Source organism: Erigeron canadensis, chromosome 1 (genome assembly GCF_010389155.1).
Source record: "Erigeron canadensis isolate Cc75 chromosome 1, C_canadensis_v1, whole genome shotgun sequence".
In the NCBI taxonomy this organism is placed as follows: Eukaryota; Viridiplantae; Streptophyta; class Magnoliopsida; order Asterales; family Asteraceae; genus Erigeron; species Erigeron canadensis.
In genome coordinates this window covers 45,492,137-45,519,008 of record NC_057761.1, presented here as the reverse complement: position 1 = coordinate 45,519,008, position 26,872 = coordinate 45,492,137, and the positions used below count along the sequence as shown (strand labels likewise).

Below are 26,872 nucleotides of genomic sequence, written 5' to 3'. Positions count from 1 at the left end.
TACAATGGCTTTAGTGATCTTTAAAGGGCTAAATTACATTCAACAAGAGTCTGAGAGATTAAATTATAAACAAAACATTACACAAGTGGCATTTTACTTTACTGCCTGAAACAGGTTGGGATATGAAATTCACTCGCACCTTATGTGTTTCAAACTTTCAGTGCTTTTTTGGTATAATACGTTTACCGAATGTAAAAGTCATTCACCTATAAAAAAAAAAAGATCAAAATGGAGGAAGTGACACATACATCAATCATTCTGGCATTATAAAGACATACTTTAGGCACACTCATCTTTTGTTATTCTTTTTTGAGCCAGCACATATGAGCCGACTTCTATCACGTGTCATATAACTTTAAACGCAACGAAATACATTGACTTTCGGTGGTAGACTGACAGTCACCGTGGCAATTGTTATGTTCAGGTACACACAAAAAGACTGAATTCCACATGAACCGAATGCAGGAAAAAAAAAGGCTAAAAAAGGTTTGATTACTAGTAGCCCAAGGTTGGGAGCTTGGATTCAGAAAAACGAAATACATTTTATCAACAAACCAAAGCCTCCCCTTTTCGCCAGATAAAATAGCATTATACAAACTTAGGCTACTATCAAATGAGTCTTCGGTCCATTTTTGGCAAACAAATGGTATACGTTGTAGCTGCAATCCAGCAACCACTTTATGTACAAATCCGCCATGCTCTTTGAGGGTGCAACATATCTACCTTCTGTTACTATGGGTCTTTGCTTCCCTTTTGACAAAACTCTTTGATTAGCACACTACACTTTAAACATGCTTGTTGCCACATGTTGGATGATGAAGCTATGTTCAACTTAAATCAAACCCCGCTTCTGCATTAATAGCATACAACAACTTCTGCTCCATTTGCTCTTTACTGCACCACCATGACATGTTCAAGTGTAAGTATTTAATTCACAAAAAAAGTAACATGAGTACAAAGCAGAAATTTGAAATCAACTGTTTCATAAAGAGTTGGATTTACCCAATAATATCTTTTGCCCACATAGTAAAACTTTAACAAAGGATAAATGGATTAAATGTGTAAACAAAAGCAGGATTATTGGTATAAAATGCATTGGTGTGACCATATTAGTTATCAGTCTATGTGTCACTAAAGAAGGGGAAGTCTCGGGTTCAAAACCCTCCTGGTGTGTTTACTTCGAGTGATGTCGCGCCAATTTCCCTTCAGAGAGATCTTTATACAGTGAGTTCGAGTGGCGGTGGAACAAGACTTCATAAATGCAGTCAGGCTAAAGGTCGGAGCAGTGGAGCACCATGATATATGATAACCAAAAAAGGACATTTTCATGCAAGTTTGAATAACTCATTTGCATTGCTACCCTTTTAAGTTTTAAGCATACTACTTCTTTGACCCATTTGAGATATAAAACTAGTCAAATTGAGCCTTTCATAAATAACGGGTCAAAACTGCCACCTCTACTCTCTATGATGATATGTGCCAGGATTCCAGGAATCAGAATTCATTATTTTTCAAACATCTCAAATACCTTCCCGCAAAATAAAATAAGAATTTACTGTAGCAGGCTATATTATAAAATTACAAAACAGTGACAAACCTTCTATACGGAGGAAGCTTTAACAGGTTCATACAAGTGGCTGATGTTGGCAACCGGTCAAGAGCTTCTTCAGAGGCACTACCAGCAGCTCTTCATGTGAGAACATAAGTAATCAAAAAACAAGATAACAAATTAAACACAGAAAATTACAATACTTTCACATGGTAAAGCACAGAAGGAACAGATTATACCGTTGTATACAAAATAAAGGTTCCAAGTTCTTGAATCCTAGCAAAGGCCCTCTTGAACATCCAGTCACAAACCTAACAACGTATTTTTTTTATGCCGCAATTTTAAATGAGTATATGGTGTATGTGTGTATACACATACATACATATATACAAACATGCGCACACACACGCATATAATATATATATATATATATATAGAGAGAGAGAGAGAGAGAGTGACGTCAAAAAAGTGAATCTTACTTCAAAAACTTGTGTTGATTTTCCAAGGAAAAGTTCTTGAGAATCTCCCAAAACATGTCAATTACATAATGCTCCTGTAATGATAAATTATACGTATAATTCAGTAGCAAAAGAAAAATGAACATGCAACATAAATTGTGAAACCCAGATTACACGTATGTTGTCAGCTTACACGATGATAGCCACCAGCATAATTTGTGTTGGACCGAAGATCATCCACATCGAAATTATCAACTGAGCCTGATATCAAAAGCTGCACAAAAACAGTAAAAATGAAGCTCAAATCAATAGAGTGAAAACTTGCATAGAGAGACCATACAAAACACGGAATGCCTAAGTGTCCCTATTGCAGGAAACAAAAAGTAAGAAATGTCCGAACCTGGAGTTCATGCTCATTAAACATGTCAATCCAGTCTTTCTGTATAAGCTGTTGAAATCCCCTCAAAAAATAAGAACTTTGCTGACGTATCTGAAAGCAGAATATGCATAATGTTATGAAGTCATAAAACACAATGATGGACAGAACATCAAAAAGAGGGAAGGAAAAAAACCTGGGTATTGAGACGGTGATTGGCAACAAGATGAATAAACTGGATAACATTGCTATTTACAACACGTATGTCCTTTCCACCTGGGACCAGCTCTTCTGATGTTTGCTCCCCAAACTCATTGTTAACAATTACAAAGTACAACTCTAACTCTGCCAAGTCACCCTCATAATGCTGCAGATAAGAGCCAGAAAATGGTTACAAAAACTCAAATATTATGATAAAATACAGAAGTCGAACGAAAGGATGCGGTTGTGGATAGAAAAGCATTAAACCTTAAGAAAGATAAGGTGGCGATACAATTCGGGATCCAAAGAAGGTAAATCATTCAAATAGTTATGCCTGAAAGGGAAATGCTCATTAGAATAGTAATTTTTGAGTGAAAATAATGAAGCATTTTGAACTTACTTTTGCTTTAGCTTGCTCAAAAAAAAGGTTGCAAATGGTATATCAACGAGAATCCCTTCAAACATTGCCTACAACAGGAAGAGAGTAATTCATCATCGGGGTATAATTGTTATGGAGACCAACATCAATGAAGGCATACAGATACTAGTGACCCGCATGTTATATTCATACCTTTCCGAGAATAATTCCAAGGAAATGAAACAACTGCAAATGTTGTTCATGTATCATTCCAGATCCAGGATTGGGGTAGAGTAGGTGATCGATTGTCTCCTATGTATTGCAAGAAACCATTAAGATTTCAGTTTCTCAGAAATGAGATGATATTCTCAAGATTTTATATGTTAAAGAAATTATGTTTCAAGAAAAATTTCACAACCTTAAATAGCCCATATTGCGTATCAAAAGCTGCCCGAGTAATGTTCTCCATGAAGTCTTTAAAAATCCCACCACCATCAATACCAGCCTCTTCCACTCCAAATTCATTGACAAAAGTAACCCGAATCTACACAAGAAGGTAAAAGAATAATTATGCACACGATAAAGAAACAATATAGAAAAATATGATAGCCTACACTAGAGGTGGTATGCAGTTTAGGTAACAGGTCAAGTTGGTTTAAGTCATAATAGGTCAGTTTTTAGAGCAGCTTGTGACACATTGATTGGGTTAATGTAAGCGCACTGCCGTTTCTTTTCTGGTATTTTATTTGCAAACAAAATAAATATTGTATCATATAGGATCACAAGCAATATTTCTAAGACATACTAAGTCTTTAAGAGTGGGTGTAAAGGTACTCATGGGAAGTGAGAGTGATGGGAGAGTTATTAATGTTAGTCAAATGGCATCCCAAGGGACTAGTCTTTAGCTGCATGGAGCATCAGGGTAAATATTTCAATCTTTAGAAAAGAGTCATTTAGAAGGTTAATTGCCACCTCTAGCCTTCAGTTTCTGTTTTAAAGCATATGTTATATATAACAGTACCACTCCACGAAGATCCTTGTCTGCTAATGTGCTCAACTGATTAAAAGCATCTTCTAGTATACGATCTCGTCTTATCTTAAAAGTGCTTCTATTAGACATGGCATGAGACCCAGTTCCTTCCTTTATCGCAGCAAGCTGTGACTGTAGAGTTCAACAAAAGAGTGTAAATTAGCAAATATAAATACAAGAAAACAAAAAATAGATTGATTCAGCAAGTGTATTATGGACGACACCAGTAAACACCAATATGAAACTAAGATTGATTCAGCAGTTGTACTATGAACTGCGCTTTGACACCAGTATACACCAAAATGGAACTTACAGTGAACAATTTAACTCTGCTAGTAAATGGCACCAGAAAAGGAGCTTGTTTCAGTATGTCATATGCCCTTGTGTTTTCAATCATTGCCTGCGGGGAAGTATATTCTAAGTCACAAGATCAAACTTACGAAAATTATAGGTGAAGCAAAAAAACTGTTATTACCTGCGAAATGAAGTGATCATTCACACCATCAGCATGAAAGATACTTGGATTTGCAAACTCCCTTCTATTATTCCAATCTTGCAACTGTGATTGTAGATTTGCACAAATCACAAATCAAAATACAAAACAATGTCCGAAAAGATTATGGGTGGAAAATGTATAAATCAAGTCATGGATCAAACAAAGAAGTTTCTAGTAAGTGGTGTCAGAGTGTCAGACACACAAGCAAACACTTGTTTTCCTTTTTTGTGAATATTGTAGAAAGCTGATCGATCAAATATAAATACAAATGTGTATTATTACGATAATAAATTTTTTAAAGGTCATTCAGAAGACTATGCATAAGAATACATTTTTGCTGACTTTCACCCCACTTGACCAGCTTGACCCATCTAAACACAATACATAAACCAGGTCGGCTCATTTGTATGTAAACGGACGACATTGCCACCTCTCCTCAACATCGTTAATCATGATCAAACAATAGCATCCAATGTATTTTCATACCTGAGAAAGAAGTTCAGAAGCCACAACACTAACCCTATATTGAACAAATTCTACACGATTCTTCTTTATGGAAACAGTATTTGTAGAAAATTCCATTGGTGCCACTGGATTTAGCCAAAGGATCTGCCACAGAGCCTAGACAAAGAGGCAAGCAACCAAAATTAAATATTGGATAGGAACTAAAATGTAAAAAGTACCACTTTGAATGGTAACAGAAAAGTACCTGTCTCAAGATACCAATTAATACTCTAATGTCACTGAGTGACAATGGTCTTTCCTGCTCATAGAACTCTTCATTGTCCACGATCATAAGCATATGCCTGATATGAAGGTATATGCATCTTCAGCTTGAACTACTAGAGTAACTTAGACAGTTGTGAGGTTATAAAGAGATGCCTACTTGTAAACAGGGCAGAAAACTGCCAAAGGTAGCAGCCAACCATATGCATCGCCAGGCAGGTACCGAGATGCAGCAGACAAGGAAGACCAACTTAAATTCTGATCACATCGTTTCATGAAATTCCAGAGTACAGATACCAACTCCATTCTATACGCTAGATATGTCATGATACCCTCAAGGGGCAAAGTGGTAAAAGTCATGTGAAGAAAAGAGCAAGCTGCACCAACAGCTGCTGCTTCATTATCATTTATTTTATCTTTGTTTGAATCAGCGACAGACGAAGAGCCTCCAAACAAAACATTTGTCTGCTTGGCGAGTACAAACCATTAAGAATTAACACAATTTCGTGCACACAAAAGTGTACGGGGTATAGAATAGAAATGGCTAGAAGGGTGAGTTTGAGCAACAGCCAAACTGGTCTGCTTAGGTAGGCCCAACCCGTCAATGATTATATGTCCATTTTTAAATAAATATGTAAATAATTAATGAGCCCGTATTATATATGACTACAAAAACCTATATCACTCTAACAATAATAAGTTTTTTAAATAAGAAGATAGGACACTGTGAGCATATCAATGAGTTAATGTTTAACCATTCAACCCACTAGTCACTTCACTTGACCCCTTACCAACAGAATACAACCTAAAGCAACATGTTCACATACAAATGGGTTAGAAATTCTACCCAGGTGTACACTGTCATAACATACCAGTTGCAAAAGAAAGCGGGGATCTATAGCTTTTAAAATCTGCTTTTCCAATTCCTTACTGAGAGGTACTACTGCTAGAGCATCATCGATAATCATATCGTCGTCCCCTATTATTGAATCTGTAGTACAGCAATTTGTTGAAATGAGAGGGTGATTTATTTATCATGTAAAACAGAGGGTGTATATAGATAATATAAACCTGACAATAAGTATATTTAAACTAAAAACAATATATTTGGAGAACATACTTTCTTCTCTACTTTCTGTAGTTGATGATTGGATAGGAGGAAGTACTTCCAACAACAATGTTGCAATCGTAGCAAAGTCTATGGCCTGAACAATGAACAGGAATAATTGGAAAGCATTATACTTATACATAATAATAATGATCTAGCACAAAGTTTGGTTCATCCAGCAACCCTTAACCCAGAGGTCCTTCGAAACCCACGCGACCCTTTACCCAAGAACCAACACACAGGCAATGAGCAGCTGGTGAAGCTTCCCAGGAAGAGAGTCGGTTTGAACCTAAGACATAAATGTCGGTGGGTCCCGTTATAGAATAATAATGTCGGTGGCAGTGATCATGATGACTATGATGATAATCCAATGATTTCTTTGATACGTCAAAGTCATTAAAAAGATAACGTAGCTCCAAAACATAAAAATTCATGGCCTCAATTCAAGTTTAGAGAATAAGAACTGCTTACCATATCACGTTGACATGCAGGATTAGCCAAAGCAACTCCAACCGCTTCTAGTAGATTACCAAGAAGACAAGCATAACCAGGGTATTCAGCTGATATGTCAGCAGGTAATACCTTATCAAAACTTTGAGTACATGTCGCCATTTTACGGAGATAATGCTGACATGATCCCTGCAAAACATAAATCTTGACATAGAAACAGTATTTGCAATTAGATTGGAGTATGAGCAGACTAGATAACGGCAAAACAAAGATAAATCCAGGATCTTTAAGGTAATGCAAACTGGTACTGTCCTACTATATGAAGCAACCATGTGTATAATGAAGTGAAAGTTAAATAAGTGTTTTAAAAGTGATTATGTGATGCTCGATTATTTAATCTATCATATAAAACTGATAGGTGCTTCTACTGGTAGGAGGTGAATTAAGTAATTAATCAAAAACTAGTGGTGTTGTCGTTTTCAAAATCAGATTATTTGAAAAACTGATATACACTGACTCAAAGAAGATTTTTGTTTCCAAAATGTGTTCTAGATTAGGTTAAAATGATCTCGTATGCTTGGGACGAGTGGATTATAAATCCATTTCTTTAGATGTAATTGTTGTTTTCCTGGTTAATATCTTTTCAACCAGTTAAATAATAAAATTCATCTGTTCAAAAAAACGATCAGTAATGTAAGAACTAATATGAAGCTAATTATTTGACACCGAAATGATCAGATAGTCAGCTAAAGAATCTCTTCAAACGTTAGAATCTGATTCAGATAACATTTTAGAAAGGCATAATCGAAACATGAACTAGAGATGAGCAATTTTTTGCCAAATAATGGTACCGTGCCAGTACCAACCATCCAGACCGAACACAACTGGTATCAGTATCGATTTGGATTTTGGGTAAATACCGGAACCAGCATTAACCGGTACTGATAAGAACCAGTATTACTGCAACATTATAGCTCAACGTATATTGGTGATGTCATACATATATACATGGATATGAATGTACTTATCATGTTCATCTGTGTAATTGTGCTCAAAGTCTCAAATACATACATATACGTGAATATATACATGCATATACGTCAATATACACATGCAAACATACATATACCCATGGGCCTAAGACAAAACTCCCAAGTCCCATCTTACTGATCTGAGAAAAGATTGATTGGGAATTGGTATTCCTCGCGCTATTACATATTTATAATGCAGTCACAGTATATCAGCACAAACATGTAAAACAGATAAGTTTAAACTGCATGAAGCAAGTTCAGTTGATAGTCAGATTTGCGTTGAATGGGTGCCGTGCCTTTTAATAGTGCACGGTGCGCCACACTTTAGTTTGGGCGAATTCGGTATGGTACCGAGCTCACCCCTAGAAGCGACCATCAAGTGTAACATTGGGAGCAGATTTGCCCTTGTGGCATTCTAATGTGATGAGTTTAGACTAGTGGATACTATTAAAGAATTGATACCTTCTTTAGGGAAGGAAAAATCTGCCACACAAAAGGAATTGTTAGAATTTGAGAAGTGAAACTCCATTGTAGCTCGATATCTGGGCATATACAATCTCCTTGCCTAGTATGTCCAATGACTAGCTCAAGAATCATCTCCAAATACCCTTTTCTAACATGACTGTCGGGTTTAGAACTTTCCTACAAAACAACAGAACCGACATCTGAGGAGAAATAGTCCAACAACAAAAAATATTACAGTGACAAGGTATAGCCATATAGGTGGCAATCCCAAACTACAAAATTTGGATCATAATTGGACTCTAACGGATGAAATTGGAAACTTCAATAACTAGAACAAAAATAGAATAAGCCACAAGCTATTAAAAGTGTGCTTAAAAGTTTGCAGGTTCTTGAATCACTATATACAAATAAATTATATCAGTCGATTAATACAGTAGCTTTTACAGTTATATTTAATCAATTCTATTTGATACTATAATAACAATACGATAAGGCAAACCAAATTCGAAATCAAATCTCAATTGTACGGGTAAGGCGAACCAAGCACGATTTGTCTATCCATAATCTAATCACCGTCTTCCAATCGTTTTTTAAGAAGGAAAACTATGCAGGTTTGGCGTCCCTTGACTCCCCCCCCCCCCCCCCCCCCCCCGGATGGAACACTGGATTTCCAACTTTCACGGTCATTTTTTAGTAAGTAGCTTATTTATTATAAAATTACTTTTACATTTATTCCTATACATGTGTAAATTTAATTGGATTTTGCAATGTTATGTCCCTGTTATAAAGATTTATAATAATTCTAATAAAATTTGGTTTAATTATGTTTCGACTTTTGGTACACCAAACCGGAATCCATGGTACACTACATCGCTTTGTACAAAACAAAAGGAACCCACCCCCTCCATACCGAATTTGTCGCCTCTAGCAAATTGCGTACCCAAATCGCGTACCCGTCCCAGAGCGTACCACGATTTAGGTAACTATGATAGAATCGTAGTATATTAATATAGTCAAGATAACTATACTGTTTATAATAAAACTGAATTAGGAAAGAGAAATATAATATTTGTGGGTCAATCCAACCCAAGCAATGCCCGGATGCCCCCTTGTTTAGACCAATTAATCAACCTGTCTGACCACCATTTTGCCATCCTGTGGTAGAAATTAAAATGTATGATTAACAGAGAAAAGAAGTTTGAGAATATACCTTCTTCTTGTTGGTTTGAAAGTACATCTTCCCTGTGACAATGATCTCCCGGAAAATCCTATATATGTTTTGTTGCAAAAGATAGCCGACTACCTTACAACCCCACGGAAGCTGATCCATCAACAATTTTGCTGCTTTCAACAGGATATTCGTCGGGGCGTTCAAGTCCAAAGAAGTTGATAAAAGCTGGCCCTTGAACTGATATCTATTACAAAGAACAAATACAAATATAAGAATATATTATTTCACGGAAATGAAGAAATACTTAACATTTGCCCATTTAGTCCCTTCCTAAAGCATTTCAAATATAATCTATATCGCATAGCAAACAAACCTATTATGATGTACAGCCTGGATACAGGCGTAAGCTAGTTTCTTAACCCTGTAACTCACAAGAGCATGCTTAGACGAAGAATCTGGGGTACCAAAGAGCTTCAAAACATCCCCTGCCACATAACAAAAACTGTGAATACCAAATAAAATAATTTCCCATTTAAAAGCTAAGAAGTTTTATGAATGGATACATAGCAATGAGAATTCTGTATATAAGATGTATAAAACAACCACCATCTTTTTCGAACTTCAAAATAAAATCGCATGTCTTCACAAGAATGGACAAGTCCGAAGCGTTCCGTGGACTGAAGAAATATAGCAGTTCCTGAAGAAAATCTGAATCTGGTTCAAAGCAATGCCTGACATTGACAGGTAGAAAAGGGTTAGAAGGCCACAAAAAATCAGCAAGCTAACCCCAAATTCAAGGTTGCAAGATAGACAGGTACAATGACGGACAAAACAGGTAAACCTTAAGAACAGGTCGAGAAGGGGTGACAAGAAAGTCAAAAACCCTTTCTCCAGCTAATTATTGGACATTTAGCATGTCAAATAAAAATTACAGAAGTTATATTATTACATTAATAATCAAAGTATCTAACTTTTAAATTAAGAATATAGATTTTTTTTCATCAGACAAAATTTGGATGCCTTTTCGTTCCTGTATTAGCTTATATTTAAGGTTTATCCTTTAACAAGTTAGTAATATAGCACAGCAAATATTAACCCATCTATAAGTAAATGGGTCGATCAGTACCTGCCTACTCTTTCACAGTTTCTTCCATAAGTAGAATAAAACCGCTCTCGTGCCTTACTACGCTCTGCTTTCACCGCCACTCTTCCTCTAAAGCATTTCTGCAAAAAAGGGCTTAGGCATTAGTCTAATTCAGATAGTATAGGCCAAGCCACGAACCCATGTATAATATAAAGCAAGCTGTGAAAGTTAATCAAAAAGAAAATAATAAAAATAATGATAATTATTATATTAATAATAAATAATAATGATAACATATAATAATGACGACGATTAAAGTAATAACTCTCATCAAGAAAAACAAAACAAAAAAAGCATGTCAAATCAATGAGTTGACCAAGTTCAAGAAATGGTTGTTGATATTACAAGACTTTAGCAAATAATTCAAAAATGCAACGCAACCATGAACCACTCAAGATCGTATCGTTTGGAAGAATCACAACCTATTCTCTAAACACGGATGCAACAACTATTGCAGTATAATGGTATATATAAGCACATGTCGCATGTGGGTGACTGAAGGTGATATGCAGTGTTATAAAAACTGGACCGAGCCAGCTGGTCCAACCGTGAACCGGAGGGCCGGCCGGTTTTCTCCAATCCGTCCGGTTCAAACCAATAAAAAAAAGGATAAATCACTGTTATTTGGTGAGATTAGAACTCTGTGCCTGCGGGAAGAAAGATTGGGCACTAGACCAACACACCAAAGGTGTGTTTTGACTATTATTCCATATAGATTATATATTTATATATAGCCATTTTAGCGGCAAAAATATTTTTAAAATGGCCGCCACTTGCTAGATGCAAACTCAGATCCTCCGAATTAACAACTGTGCGGCTAACCATCTCTACAAACATCATATTTATCGCTTGCTAGGTTCAACGTCCGGGACGTTTCTGAAAACATTGGTGATAAAATATTTACACAAAGTATCAAATATTTTACACAACCGACAAACATGCTACCCTGCATAAAATGAACCCTTCTCCTTTAATTTCCTATATAAAGCAATTTGTTGATTCATATTCATTTCTAACTATTAATCAATTGACAGATTTAGCTTCCATACAAAAAAAACAAACCAAATTATTATTATCCAATCTTACAATTTCTTGTAACGAGGTGAGAGAATCACAGAACATAAACAAAGGTACTTCTCCCTATTTTTCTTCTTTAAATCTCAAGAAACTATCAAACTTTTCCTTTCGAGACATTTAGTAACCCACACATTAGATAAGAAATATGATTCAAGCACCACAACAACTACTTGATGCACCACATTGTACAATCTTTTAACACATACTAAAGCCATAGTGATGGTGTATGAATCGATTCCCATTGTATAAGGCTATATATATAACAAGGCATAATTTAGCTTGTAAACGCGTAATGTAACGACTCCCTATAACCTTAGTCGCATATAACGTTGAGCAATACAAAGTGTCCTATCGCTTTCTCAATCGATAGCTAAACTATGTCATGTCATAATCAGCCCAAAAAGCTCTATATATATATATATATATAAGGACAGTATAATTGCGATAGTATGAAGCAGGCAGAGGAAAAAGGGACCTGAATAACAAGAGCAGCAGCTTTCTGCTGACGTAGCCATGATCTTTGCTCTCTTTCTAACCTAGTTTGTTCCAGAAGCTTCTTTCTATCTCTTTCTTTTGAACTACGCCCACCTAAATCTACTCGTTTTCGGTTCGACGGATCGCCGCTGAAGAACATTATCTATTCTCTAACCCTGATCCTAATTAACTAAAACTAAAATCCTCTTTAATCAAGTTCAATTTAAACCCTAATTACAAATAATCAAGTAAATACTGTATTAAGAATTGATAAAAAAGCCTAACAATTGAAAGGCAAATTGATTTGAGAGAGAGATGGGGAGAAATAAAAATTGGAAAAAGGGTTTATACGTATGTATAGGTTTTTTGTATTTTTATGTGTGTTTGTATGTATGTAATTTAGGATTTTATTTTCGTCAGGTGGAAGGAACGAAGGAACTAAAAAGGTTTTATATATTTCACCTTTTTCCAGAATGAAAATATAAAAAGATTTGATTTGATGATGTGGAAAAAGTCACCACCATTCTTCACGTAGGGCGGTCTCTTTACGTTGAAGTCCCTAAAGGGTGCAAATCAATCAATTTGATAGATTTAGAATATAAACAAAACTAGTGTTTAGACCCGTGCGATGCACGGACAACCCTAAATAATTTTTCTTAAACTTTATTTTAAGATTGTATCAATGAATAAATATAACTGAGTTGGACATAATAAAAATATTCTTATGAGTTGATTAATTTAAAGAAGAAGAATGCTAGATATATCCTGGAATTTATTAATGATACACGAGGGCTTAAAACGCGTACATTGCACGCTGGAGAGAAATTATAAAATGGATTGCCCATAGTAGGTGCATATAAGAAGAATTATGTTGGTTACCTGGATGTGATAGGTATTATGAATTTTCCCCCACTTTGATATATAGACCCACGTGGATGCACAATAACCTTAAATAATTTCTTTAACACCAGTTCAAGCATGCATGTAGTGAAGTAAATGTACTCCTATTACAACTAATGACCATTTTAAAAAAAATTAATGACTTAAAATGCATAGAAAAGTCTTATTTAGCACCAAAATAAACCATATATACCTCATAATTTTCATCACAAATTTGATAAGCTGTTTTTTGTATAAGATTTGAAATTTGTTGATCATTCACTTTAACTCCAATAGCACCAGTGGCATCTACAATCCTAACTTGCACATTAAACCTACCAAAAAAAAAATAGAGATACAATTTTACCACACAACTTAATGATTATAGAGTTTTAATATGAAATATAAATATATACCTAGGATTGATAAGAACTATTTCCTTGTTACATGAACAACAAATCCACATTTTGTTGTCCCTTAAAGCATCAATAATGTCGACTGCATCCATATAGAGATCGGTCGACTTAACTTCTTGAGAACAGTTCACACATTCCATTGAATACCATAACTGGTCGGTTGGAATAAAACCGATTGTTGCAACAACAACCACTTTATCAAACTGTCAAAATGAAAATGTTTATACATTAGAATGTTAAAAAGCTAGTTATAAATTCGAAAGAAAGTTATGTTAAAAAGTAATCTAATCAAAAAAGAAAAATTCACAAACAATGAATACTTACATGTTCGTCCATCAGGATCATCTCAATACTACCTATGTTATTAACATCTCCGTATAGAGGTTGCTTCCATAGCCGCAAATTCTAACCGTTATCGTACATGGCTTATTATTTGGACGCAAATTTCTAATTGAAACATGGTTTAGTGAAGCCATGCTAAAATTGATCTGTTATGTGTTTACGTTTTAAAATGCCTTAAAACTGAATGGAAGTGGCCTTATATAGACATAGACATGCAAGGAAGTAACCGCCACAAACAATACACAAACGGTTACATATTCAAATTTTTCAAAATTTGAACTTCTTGAAAGCATAACTAATATGTTTTCGAAAATTTGAACTTCTTATAAAAGTAACTAATCTGTAGACCTTCCAAGGAAGTAACCGCCACAAGTAATACACGAACGGTTACATATTCAAATTTTCGAAAATTTGAACTTGTATAAAGCATAACTAATCCGTTTTCAAAAATTTGAACTTCTTATAAAATAACTAATCCGTAGACCTTCCAAGGAGCAATATTTAGATGATTTTTGGGCTTTCTTGCATTTTTAAGCATGCCACATGGGCAATAACTAACAAATTTTGAAGTGAGATTTATATAATGTAGGGATTAGTCTTAAGTATTTTTAAGTATCTATATTTGTATCTCAATTTTTTATACCCGTATTAAATACACGGGTTTTACAACATTATTAATACAAGAATTTGTATATAGAAAAAAATTTTATTTAAAAAAAAAAAAGATTAAGATATTAAAATGTAATGTTGAATGTTAAATAGAAGTTTTTGTATCCTAGATATAGTTTCATTTCAATTATTAATAACAACAATGATTATCCTAGTTATAGTTTGATTACATTACTAATAACAACAATAATTATCTTAATTATAGGTTGATTACAATTACTAATAACAACGATGGTTATCCTAATTATAGTTTGATTACAATTATTAATAACAAAAAATATTATAATTAGTTTGATTAAAATCAACAACATAAAATAAAATATTGATTGATATATATTAATTTGTATTAATCAAAATGTTGTAACCTCTCTAACTTATAGTTATATTTTGTTATTAGAAAGATATTATGCAATAAAATATTAATTATTTTTAGAATGGGTTAAAAGTGTAAATTAATGATAAAAGCCAAAAAGTGTAAATTATATTAATTATTTTGAATTGAATTAAAAAGTGTAAATTAGTGATGAAAAAAAAAATGTAAATTAATTTAGACATGTGTTGATTTAATTAATTTTTAAAAAATTGAAAAATTGTGATTGGTCAATTGAGGTTAGGTCAGTTGTCTTTTCGTATATATCAAGATTAAGATAAGATTAAGATTTTAACCTATAAGTATTTTTTCTTGCATATATTATTTTTTTATATTGACAATTTAATAAACCCGTGTATTTGACACGAGTCTAAAATCTAGTCTAGTATATGTATTAAAGAAAACTATCAAAATAATAAATAACAAAATAAGTGACTTAACAAAAAAAAAAAAACCCTTACATTAGATAAAAACTTAAAACAATCAAAATAAGCAAAGAATTAAAAGAATAATGCATAATATACTAATCATTAGGTGAAGATCTATCATACATAATCAACCTCCAATTGACAACAAAATAAATTAAAAGACCCATTAGATCTTTTTTAAGAAGGTTCTGTTACTAACATGTTTACTTCCATCGTAGGTAATGTATTTGGGTTTAAAGCCCTGCGTGCTCTACGTCTGGAAGATTTGCGAATCCCTACTGCGTATGTTAAAACTTTTCAAGGTCCGCCTCACGGCATCCAAGTTAAGAGAGATAAATTGAACAAGTATGGTCGTTCCCTGTTGGGCTGAACTATTAAACCTAAATTGGGGTTATCCGCTAAAAACTACGGTAGAGTTGTTTATGAATGTCTTCGTGGTGGCCTTGATTTTACTAAAGATGATGAGAACGTGAACTCCCAACCATAACAATTCAATGTCATAAAATGAACAAACATGAATAAAATACCAAAAATCAAACTAAAGTGATACAAATATTTTTTTTAGAAGATAGGAATGATATAAATTATATGATTGAAATGATTAATAAAAAAGTTAGGTTAATATATAATAACTTTTGAGAGGGTTTTAAATATTGTATCCGTTTTTAAAATTTAAACATATTTGTTTTTATAAAAAAAAATTTTATGATAGAGTTTTAAATAAAACTATATATTTAACAAGAAAACTATATATAAAAAAAATTATAGAACACCTAAAATAATTATGAGAGAATTTTAGGCCTAAAAAAGGTTATTAATAGTACAGTCAACCTCTATCTTTAATTATAGGACAGACAACAATAATAATTGATTGGTTAAAACAACTATATATGTACTAGCGAGGGGCGTAGATGGTCATGATGACGCTCTATTTATGTGGGCCACGGATGTTTATGGCGGTGACAGTGTTGAGTGGTGTAGGTTGAAATATTTTAATAGGAAAAAGGCTTAGAGTATAAATTAGTAAGATAATTGTTTATGATATAAACTAGTTCATTAGGAGCAAATTATAATTGTTTATGATGTAAATTAGTTCATTAGAAACAAATTGATTGATTTTTAACAACTAATTTCATCAAAAAGGTTTCATTAAGGACAATTAGGTCATTTTCAATGTAATTTTTTTGTAATTATTTCTAAAATGAGGGGCCTATAATTTTTATAAAGGAGAGATATATTTTATTTTATTTTTTGAAATGGAGGTACATATATATGTATATATATTTTTCCGAACATTCAGTCGGGATATGACATCAAGAAGACCTCATCGTATAATGGTGAATCCTTACACATACCGTAGACAAACGAGATGTTGACCAAAAGTCGTTACAAGTATTCGAACGGAAAAACCCGAAGGCTTACCGTCCCCAATGTTCGAACTCAAAACCTTGGTAAAATCGAGAGTGTCTTTCACCATCCGGGCTGACTGATTAATTAAGCAAATGAATAAGAGTATTTTTTAATTCAAATTATAGTAAAATTGTATCATGTTAATGCACACGTTGTAATGTGTATTAAATATTTTAGCAACGATATACAACTGAAAGTTTCGAGCCCACTGCATTCAATGTCCGTGATAGTTGTGTAAGAAGAAAAATAGTTAATAGTCTGTCGTCCGTGATAGTCTCAGATTACAAATGAAAGAGATAAAACTCAAAATTCTAAAACACCCCAATAATCTAATATACCTTTATAGATTTAAAAAGTGAGTCTCGAACCCTTGTGAAATACTCTAATGTCAAATAATGGACCATTAACTGATTAACCTCATCGGCCTTATATGCTATATTTGTTTTTGTTTTCTTTTATTTTAATTGATTATAGTTTGCAAAATATTAAATTTAAAGATGAAAGGGTAAAAAGAAAAACATGCGAAGGTGTTGAGAAGAGGATATAGGTCCAAATGCATAACCTTCCTCCTACTACAACAACAAAACGAATTCTCTCACCCCCTCCTCCAGGCAATGAATGTCACACATCTCCCTTTTCTTCGCCAGGTGAGAGTGGTGGGAATAACCAAGTTACCCCTTCCCTCTCCTATACACCAGATGTGACAAAAAAAATAATAATAAGTATAAAGTGAAAAAAGGTTAAAAGATGGTCTTAAGATCTTCCGACTGCAGAATTGAAAGACATAAAATTTATACGATGATAACATAGCAGTCAACACATGAAGATCTAGGAGACTGAAAAATATCGGGTTGAATGCACGAAGGTATAGCCCACATTATATCGCAGAACAGATAAATTTACATTATCAAAATGTGAAATTGCTTCGCAGCTTCCATGGGGAACCATAATAATCACTCTACAATAACTACAACAAACAACAAAACGATAAATGCAGCGGATGTGAAAGTTTTTCATTAATCTTCAGCCAAAGGGATCTCATTCAAATCCAAACCCTCTGCGGGCAAGTCCGAGCTAAGTGGACCTAAGGTCCCGTCTGAGTTCAAAGTCAATCCACTCTGCAAAAATAATTACCGGTTAACATTTCTACTTTATAGCTCAGTCTAATGGGGGTGGGCACTTCGACTCATTCACCTACGAGTGATCGATTCAGATTCAGGATATGTTTTTATCTCTAAAGGGTCGAATTTAAACATATCTAAAAATGAGATGGATAAAACATCTTTCAAAGTGTATTTTAAAGCATAAAACCTCCTGAAACATATTATTCACTAAATATACAAAGATTATAACTAATTTGTAATCATCATTTGCACAAAATAAGTATTTATTGAAAAGTAAAAATTGGATATAAGGTATTTTGGGCTGACTAGTGACTAAGGTGACTTGTTTTGACCTGTACCAAAGAGCCCAATTTGAACTTATACTCAACCCATTCATTTTTTCAACTTAACAAGTAAACCTACCACCATTGTTAAACAAGGTGTTGAAAAAAAAATAATCATAATACCTCAGGTGAGAATCTAAGCATGTCAGCACGAGCCATGGCTTCTGCTTGAGCAATTCTCTGCCTGAAGGTCATTGCCATCTCCTCTGCCTGTAAAGAGATACGTAAAGACATGACACGTCAGTATAAAACAAAAATTCACAGACAATTAGACGAACTATGTAAATTGTGGAGCTGACAAAACCAAATCAAAACTGACTGGTTGAATATATGGTTTTCTGACCAAAACCTAACCAACACAAATCATTTACACGATCATAATGTCTAATGTTATTTTACAAGGTTTAAGTTTAAACAGATTTTTGTTCTATTATAATCACTGATTTCTAAAGAAATTATATATGGAACATCATATATAACCTAAACCGTTGGTTTACAATAAAGCTGTTCAGATCAGTTCAGTTAAGTAATATGACTGAGCATAGATAGTTCAATGTCGGCGTTACAACTAAAAAGAACTATTTAAAGCCCTAATGGAACCAGGTTAAGGAGAAATATCAATAAACTGCAACACTATGGCGTTTTATTATTTATTGAAGATAAATGATAACGATTACCTTCTCAAAAACTAACTTCGGGTTGCGAATCATGTCTCCAGGAGTCGGCTCAAGTTTCTTAGTAGACAGACTAACTCGGCCCCTCTCGCGATCGTGACTCAATACCATAACCTGCACACCATGAGTTCTTTAAAGAGTTCAAAGAGTTCAAAGATGTCTAGCCACTTTCAGACTACTATAAATAAGATTAGAGGTGATAACTTTGGCCATTTACTCATAATTCATAAATGGATTGAATTGGGTTATGCTTGATCTCTAACAGAAAAAAAAAAAAAAAAAACATTTATAGCTTAAAGAAAACAAATCAAATGGGTCAAAAGTTACCAAAAGTATTTTCTTTCTAACGCATAGATAAAACCTAATCATTTAATGCAAAACTATAATTATTGATAAACAAACATTATTAAATATATTACACCTCTAGATCATACCTTGAGAGTATCACCAGGTTGAAGAACAGTTGCAATGTCAGAGACACGATCATGGCTGATCTGACTAACATGGAGAAGCCCATTGACTCCACCGATGTCAATGAATGCACCATACGGTTTCAAGCTCTGCACAACACCAGTGACAACAGAACCGATACCAAGCTGTGCCTGGCTATCGGCCCTGGCCTTGCGGTTGCTCAAAATGAGTCTTGATTGTTCTTCGTCTACCTCCACAAACTTTAATGGAATTTCCTGCTCAAGAAGCTCTTCGGCACTTGAAGTCTGAAAATTACTTTAAACATTAACCTTGCAAGTATATTTTTGACTTCATGAAATTAATAGAGAAATTGTTCCATCCGAACATATATAATGAAAAATATCAAAACATAAAAAAGAGCCTATCCACCTAGTATACAAATGTTACCATTTCCGCTTAAATACTGCATGAGTAATTACTATGTTCGTGGTTATATATTATGTTCACATAATATGGTTACTATTAAATTTGTGCAGCATATAAATGGGTCAATTCATGTTATTTAGTCTCTACTATGTCGAGAATGTCACATAGAAACTACAAAATTTGGTTCCACCATTTACAGATTAGGATGGGTCTTTTAAAATTTGCAAGCAAAACATAGATGATCCAGGTTATAGAAACCAACCGACGAAATTTGTGAAAATGGAACGAATCCACGAAGTCCCTCAACAATCGCCACAACTCCACCTTTGTTGGCACCAACAACCTTCACAAACAAGTAGAAAGAGTTAGAAAAATATTCACATAAGAAACATCAAAAATATAGTCAAATAACTTAAAGTTACCATGCCCTACTACGATTACTTACCTTGCCCTTAAGCACCACATCTTCAGCTTGTAGCTGCCGACATCTCTCCCACGCGAGGTCATACTGAATTTGGCGTGAGCTCAAGATTAAGCTATCATCATATTCATTTTCACCAATAATAACAAACTCATCACGCATTCCGGGGACTATGCCTGCCTCTTCTACATGATTTATGGCATGAATACTCGCCTCCCTAACCGGTAAAAATGCCGAGGATTTTGCTGTAATGTCAACATACGCCCCTTTCGCGTCTACTTGAAAAACAATTCCTTTCACCTACAACATAGTTTAATTAACTACATCAATCTTTTAGGGGCTAATTAATAAGTAACAACCACTTTATGATTATTTTCTTGCTAAAAGATCAAGACTTTATCAACATATACTACACAAATAACAACAAAGAAAAACATATTCTAATAAAACAACATAGTATATTTAAGAAAAAAGAAAGAAAAGGACAGAAATGGGGGAATACCTTAGAGCCAATTTCAGAATTATAATCAAACTTTTCAATAGCAGAATGAAAATCTTCAAGGGTAAAGGCAACACCTTCATAAGGAGCAGTTCTGCATCTTTCATAAGCTTCTTCAAACAATTCTTTAAGTTTCTCTCTTTCTCTTGTTTGTGCATTTGATATGACAGATGCTGCTTTTATTATTGTCTGATGATGGTTTCTTTTCACTGATTGGCTGGTCAGGAATGAGGTTGGTTTTCTTGATAGATGTGTTGTTGAGAGTGATGGGCATCTTAGACCGCCTATTTGTTGTGCCAAGGAAGCCATGGGAGTGTTTATGTGCGTGTGTGGAAGATTGATGAATGGGTTTTGTTTGTGGGGATTATGTTTGTATGCAGTGAGATAAGGTATGAAGAATGACGATGTTGGGTATTCGGGTTGACCCGAACCCGTCATATACCACGATTGGAGCATTTAAATACATTACTTTAAATTCATCAAACAAACATTACAAACTTAAAAGTCACCATATTAAAATCAAAAAAATATTAATGAGATAATTTTTTTTCAAAAAAATTGAAAAATTTCAAGTCATTACACTCTCTCTCATACATATATAATTGTAATTTAAAGAATTTCAAGCTATTTTCAAATTATTATCAAGCTTTTATTATTGGAGTTAAAGTTTTTCTATTAAAAAAATTTTTAGAAAAAACCTATACCATTAGAGATGCTTTCATACTCCATCTTTTTCAATATACGATTATACGAGTATATCATATCATATATACGAGTAATTATTATATTTATACACCTCATATTATTCACACTTATTGAAGTCATTCTCATATTTCATCTTATTCAACATATATCATATCAATATCAATATGTAACATATTATATTATATACTATATAAACAAAATTCAAGTGAATAATGAAGCAGGCTCGTTGGCAGCTAAATGAGCAGTTTGTCTGCTTGCTTAGTTTTTTTTTTCTTTTCTAATTTTATTGTTTAAATTAGCGTGTTGTGTAGATATTATCTTAATTTATTGGGTTTTTTATTTTTCATTTTATTTATGATGGTAATATTTTCATCTCACACTTTAACCAATAAATCCTTTTAAAACCTTTTATTTTAACAATTAAAGTTTTATGTTTACCGATTCATGTGATACAACTTTAGTCTATTTTAATATTCATAATCAAGGTTTTTAGCTTCTTATTTTTAACTTCCAATAACATTACAAGTTTATATTTTGATCAAAGTTCTATGTTTTAATGGTGTATTTACTGTATTGTTTAACGATGTGTTTTTTGTTAGAATATAAGCATATAATCTTACATAATCACGAGTACGCGCAACGGAATAAATCGAAACATATATGCAATCAAATTAATTAACAAAGACTATAATTGAGTTGTGTACCTTATGCAAGCTCCAATAAAGATAATAATAATAAGATTATTATTAATGCTTAGGGTTTAAAGCAAAACCCCTCTACGATCGCACACTAAACACCCCAAATAACGTATGCTTGTACCCGATCACAAACCAAACAAACCTTTTGCTTGAACCTTACACTTCAAAGTCGAAACACCCTAAAGAAAGGGAATTTCGGCCACTTCAAAGAGAAAGGAAGAAAAAGGAGAGAAAAACTTATGTGAAAAAAGTGTGTGAAAAACCAAGAATTAAGCCTCTATTTATAAGGCTTAATTAGGTTAATCTTAGCATGGAAAATAAACAACATAAAGGCTTAAACAAGCCTCTAAGTGGCCGTCCCCCATCATGGACTTTAGATCCAAGTCCATTTTTTGATTTTCACATTTTAATCATCCTCTTTAATCAATTAAATATAACTAACCCTTTAATTATGTTTAATTAATCATTTCGTGATCAAATTAATCAATATATTACTTTAATATATCAATTAATATTATCGAGTTACCGTGTCATTTCGTGTGACCCTGTAGGCTTAAATTATTCTCGGACATGCGATTTATAATAAAATGATCACACTCCAACATTTTTTTGTCTAATGGTAACGATTGGTATGTTATAATTAATTACCCGCGTTCAAGACTATGTTCGGTTATAGCACTAGTATATATATGTACTCCACCTTCTTTAAACGAATACATCAAAAAGATAAATAAGGAAGAAACAATATATTAAAGAAAATAAAACGACAACCAATCACCCCACTTATTCTTTGACGTCAACCCATCGACGTTGGACCTTCCACACCAAAAGGACGTTGGCATTAGTACCACACCATGTAGTCGATGTCCCATCTTCCACATTGTCCACACTTTATCTCATTACGGTGCTCTAAGGCATTAATAGATAATACAGTAAAAAAAAAAGATTTATTTTATTATAGTAATAGACTAATGGTCATTTTTTTTTTTGTCGTAACCATATCATTTTAAATGTGACGTCAACAATAACTTCATATGACAAGTAAGATTTTATCCTACTTACCATTTTCTTTTTCTCTCGATAATTATTTTTGAAAGCCTTAGAACAAATATAAAACGACGTGCGGGTGATGACATTTGATACTAGACTATACCCGGTCGTTGACCGGGTTATAAATAATAGGTATATTTTTACTTTTGCTTTTTACTACTATATAAAACAAATTATTTATCTCATTTTTTAACTTTCAGTCTTTAAAATACCTAATTACCTTTACTTTTATTCATTTACCTAAATTTTCCCACCTAATATACTTATAATACCTAAATTACCCTTATTCTTTATTCATTAACTTAAAATTTTCACATAATATACCTATAATACCATTAATAAATACATACATCCCTTAACCCATAAAATAATTACGGTGCTACTATCATGTATACCAATTACGTTTACACTAATAACCATATGGCTACCACTATCACCGTTGCTATCGGTCGCTTGCATCACCGCTGTTGCATTGTGCGATTATAAAGATATAATGTTCATCATATAAATATATAATGAATTAACAAAAGCAATAGCTTTAATCGGTTTTGGTCGGATATGACCTGATTAGTTAGAAACTAACAGCTCTAATTAACCTTTACATTTGCTACCCTTCGAACATAAAAGAAACAAAAATGCTTTCTAAGTTTCAACTGCTTGTTTTAGTCGAATGGGAAAGAATCCAGCCAGGTTTTGTGATCCCGTATCTCCATGTTGTCAAATAGGTGAAGTATATTACCTTTTAGTACCAAATCTTATAAGTTAGTAACTATTGTTAACGTAATTTGACTTTTTTTTGCATTCAATATTGTAAATTTGACAATTTTTCAATGCAAATGCTAATTTGTTAATAAATCTAGCATGAATTTTGTAATTTTGTTTGTCTAAATTTTGTGGTATTATATATATTTTTTTTAACATTCAGTCGGAATGTGACATCAGATAAACCTCACCTTATAATAGTGAATCTTTGCACGTATTTGTGGTATAATTAAGTATTTTGTGCTATAAATGTCGATTTTATTTTATTTTAAATTTTAAATGACAATGGATATCTTAGGTATGATACAATTAGTCATGAGTTTTTATTAAATGATTAATTAATGTCTAATATTAGTGTTTGGATTTTCCTTTGTTTAACAAATGAATATCTTAATTAAATGTGTCCTTGTAATTAAAGGAGGCTACAAAAGAAACCATACATATTCAAAGTTAGTGAAACAACGAATATTGAAACATAACAAATTAAGATGTTAAAGCATCAAAACTTGAATCCCTCGAAAATAATAAAATTTAAAAAGATTTAAACCTGAAAACAGTTTTGGCAAGATAGTCAGAAAGTAACTTTTTGATATGATAACGTAAAGTTTTGCTTTAGAGGGCAACTTTTAGCAATTTATATATTGGAATTTTGACTTTTTTTTTTGTAAATGTTAGTGCGGATTTCTTTTTATATCTAATATGCATCTTCTAACAATAGCGTAAATAACAATAGTTTTGCACTAATTCTCAAAAGGTTTAACAAATTCAAAATCTAACATATAGGAGGCTACAAAATAAATAACATATACAAAATAAATGAAACAAAAACCATTGATATATAACAAATTAAGATTTTAAGACATCAAAACTTAAATCCGTTAACAATAAAAAGGCTTGAAAGATTTATTTCACAAATATAGACTAAAAGAGTAATACACCTTATTAGAAAACATCAAAAGATATTTGATTAATCTTTTATCTATTAATCGAAGTCTGGTAGTGCTCTTGAGTTTCACTTGGGTCTTGTTCCTTAAGATTACATGAATATAGATTTTTTGAGGCTCATTAGTCAAAGGAATAACATTTTTTTTTTTCAATATCATCATCTAAAAGCGAATTCCAATCATTTATCCTGCAAAACATAATGAGATTAACAGAGTTATGTACTTTTTAAAATAAACGTATTAATAAGTAAATATTTACTATATTAGAAAAAGAAGATATCGAGAGCAAATACATATACACATTTTGAAGTGATCGGCAGCTTCAATAACCTATAAAATAAAAATAAAAAACAACTATTAGTTAACATTAAGTAGTAATATAGAGTAATGTAACATATAAAGAGAAAATGCATACACATATTTTGCATTGAATGAAATAATATGAATATGGAGAAAACATGGGGAGATATGAATATATATTACTTCTTCATCTTGTTTGAAAATTTTGATATATTGAAATGAGTTTTTTATTTATAATGGTATAGTAAAATCTTCTTAATATTTGTAAGAATTTTTTATTAATTAAATATTTTGACTTTTTTATCTATATAAACAAACTACCCTCCCTAAAATTTAACACTCTACTTTTAAAATCTCCAATTTACCCTTTTAATCTATATTACCATAAAACACTTTATTCCTGGAATTCCAAAAATACCCTTACAAAAACCTTACGCGTGTCCCTTTCCTTAAGTTGCTCACATAATATACCAAAAAAACACACATGCGTTACCGAATTTAATAATCAATCAACATAAAAAACGCTCACTCTAAAATAATAACGGTGGTAAGAAACACTTGAGTTAAATCATACATTCATGTAATAACACGGTACAACTACTTAATCAGCGTTTTTTTCCTATGTCCCGCCCCATCGCGCGGGTACAAGGCTAGTATGTATTAGGTACAGTACATCACTTTAAGGAATATGGTGTGATATTTTTGAATGTATAATTCAAAATAGCTGTGTATTTTATTTATGGTATATTGGATTGTAAAAGTATATATTTGTTTTAGGTACAAAATAGCTGTCAAATTACAAACCACAATTATTATGATTAAAAGTTTGACCTGCTTAGTTTGAACTTGAATAAATACCATACGAAATTACGAACATTTGATGGATTACTAACATGGAATATAGAGTTTGACTTGTTTAGGTAAAATAGTTTGACTTTGAGTTTAAATGGTCAAGATTAAATTTGATTGTGAATTTAGATGGTTAAGATCTACTCTTCAAATGATTTTTTTCTCTTGGCTATGGTAGCCATACATATATATAATTTATAGATATAGATAAAAACCTGATCATCACCCTTGATAATTTTTTGAGTTCATAAATTACAATTGTATTTGTTAAAGAAAATTATATTTTGGGTTTCTAAATATTTAAACAATTTCCCAAAATAGATGCATGCGTGATAGGACTTAATCGGGTAGTTAAGTCAAGTTTCAATGAGTCTAAAATAGATAAAACATATATAGGAGGGATGTTGCATAAAGGGCTAACCATTTACTAAATGGAAGTGATATTGTTACAACAAATTTTAACAATCTAAAACAAATCATGCTTAATACAGTTGTACACTGCGTAATACAATTTATATCTTTGTTGTAAATGACTAAATTTTGTTGTATAAATATCACCCCCTTTACCAAATAACCAAAGGCATAACATGGAAACAACCAGTGATGGTAGTTTCAGATAGCTCATTACAAACCGGTCATATATCACAAGGAATGTTAGATAAAATAAACCAACTTTCATTCATTTCTTTGAAATATATATATAAAAAATCCATTCAATATAATATGTAACAATAAAAAACAATAAATCTCTTATATTAATAAAACAAAATTGTTTTCAAAAACTATTTTTAGAAAAAAAATAAAATGGCAAGCCCTCATATTTTGCTAGCACAATATTTAAATAGATCTGAACAAAATTGCTGATTTAACTTCAAAAACCCGGGTTTAACCCGGGTTTAATTAACTAGTTCCAAATAAATTAAAACGTGATAGAGTTTTTTAATGAAGTGTAATGCCATGGTGGGTGAAAGTTTAATACTCAAAACCAACGATATTACTTTTATTTTTTATGATTTGAAAACATAGTCTTTATAATGAAGGAAACATAAAGACAATAC

General features: G+C 32.6%; 2 protein-coding genes across 3 annotated transcripts; both read right to left on the bottom strand.

The window, feature by feature from the left end:
• Window positions 1-245: 245 nt before the first annotated feature.
• LOC122605128 (E3 ubiquitin-protein ligase UPL6) lies at window positions 246-12,514 on the bottom strand. Of its 2 annotated transcripts, none has more exons than XM_043778012.1 (26): window positions 12,116-12,514; window positions 10,546-10,643; window positions 10,023-10,150; window positions 9,793-9,904; window positions 9,459-9,663; window positions 8,246-8,425; window positions 6,774-6,956; window positions 6,315-6,399; window positions 6,067-6,185; window positions 5,355-5,659; window positions 5,178-5,274; window positions 4,955-5,089; window positions 4,448-4,531; window positions 4,286-4,372; window positions 3,964-4,104; window positions 3,361-3,486; window positions 3,156-3,254; window positions 2,985-3,052; window positions 2,852-2,918; window positions 2,580-2,750; window positions 2,408-2,497; window positions 2,201-2,281; window positions 2,029-2,102; window positions 1,789-1,860; window positions 1,598-1,687; window positions 246-894 (listed from the first exon to the last, which is right to left on the bottom strand). In XM_043778012.1, the coding sequence occupies exons 1-26, from the start codon at window positions 12,272-12,274 to the stop codon at window positions 828-830; spliced, it is 3,123 nt and encodes a 1,040-aa protein (XP_043633947.1). In that variant the 5' UTR covers window positions 12,275-12,514; the 3' UTR covers window positions 246-827. The 2 variants fall into 2 exon arrangements, with proteins under 2 accessions (XP_043633947.1, XP_043633953.1); XM_043778018.1 differs by having other exon boundaries at window positions 10,026-10,150.
• Window positions 12,515-17,508: 4,994 nt separating this feature from the next.
• On the bottom strand, window positions 17,509-20,881 carry LOC122611088 (30S ribosomal protein S1, chloroplastic). Its single transcript, XM_043784053.1, has 7 exons — window positions 20,510-20,881; window positions 20,032-20,307; window positions 19,849-19,929; window positions 19,184-19,465; window positions 18,753-18,863; window positions 18,199-18,285; window positions 17,509-17,746 (listed from the first exon to the last, which is right to left on the bottom strand). Exons 1-7 carry the CDS (start codon window positions 20,813-20,815, stop codon window positions 17,645-17,647), a joined length of 1,245 nt encoding a protein of 414 aa, XP_043639988.1. The 5' UTR covers window positions 20,816-20,881; the 3' UTR covers window positions 17,509-17,644.
• Between the last annotated feature and the right edge of the window lie 5,991 nt (window positions 20,882-26,872).

Coding starts and splice junctions, on each gene's coding strand:
- LOC122605128 (XM_043778012.1), bottom strand. CDS start 12,274: ATGTTCTTCAGCGGCGATCCGTCGAACCGAAAACGAGTAGATTTAGGT. Junction 10,151..10,545: donor AACTGTGAAAGAGTAGGCAG/GTACTGATCGAC, acceptor TGTCAATGTCAG/GCATTGCTTTGAACCAGATT. Junction 3,255..3,360: donor CGCAATATGGGCTATTTAAG/GTTGTGAAATTT, acceptor TGCAATACATAG/GAGACAATCGATCACCTACT.
- LOC122611088 (XM_043784053.1), bottom strand. CDS start 20,815: ATGGCTTCCTTGGCACAACAAATAGGCGGTCTAAGATGCCCATCACTC. Junction 19,466..19,848: donor CATTTTCACAAATTTCGTCG/GTTGGTTTCTAT, acceptor AGTAATTTTCAG/ACTTCAAGTGCCGAAGAGCT. Junction 17,747..18,198: donor TGCTTAGATTCTCACCTGAG/GTATTATGATTA, acceptor TTATTTTTGCAG/AGTGGATTGACTTTGAACTC.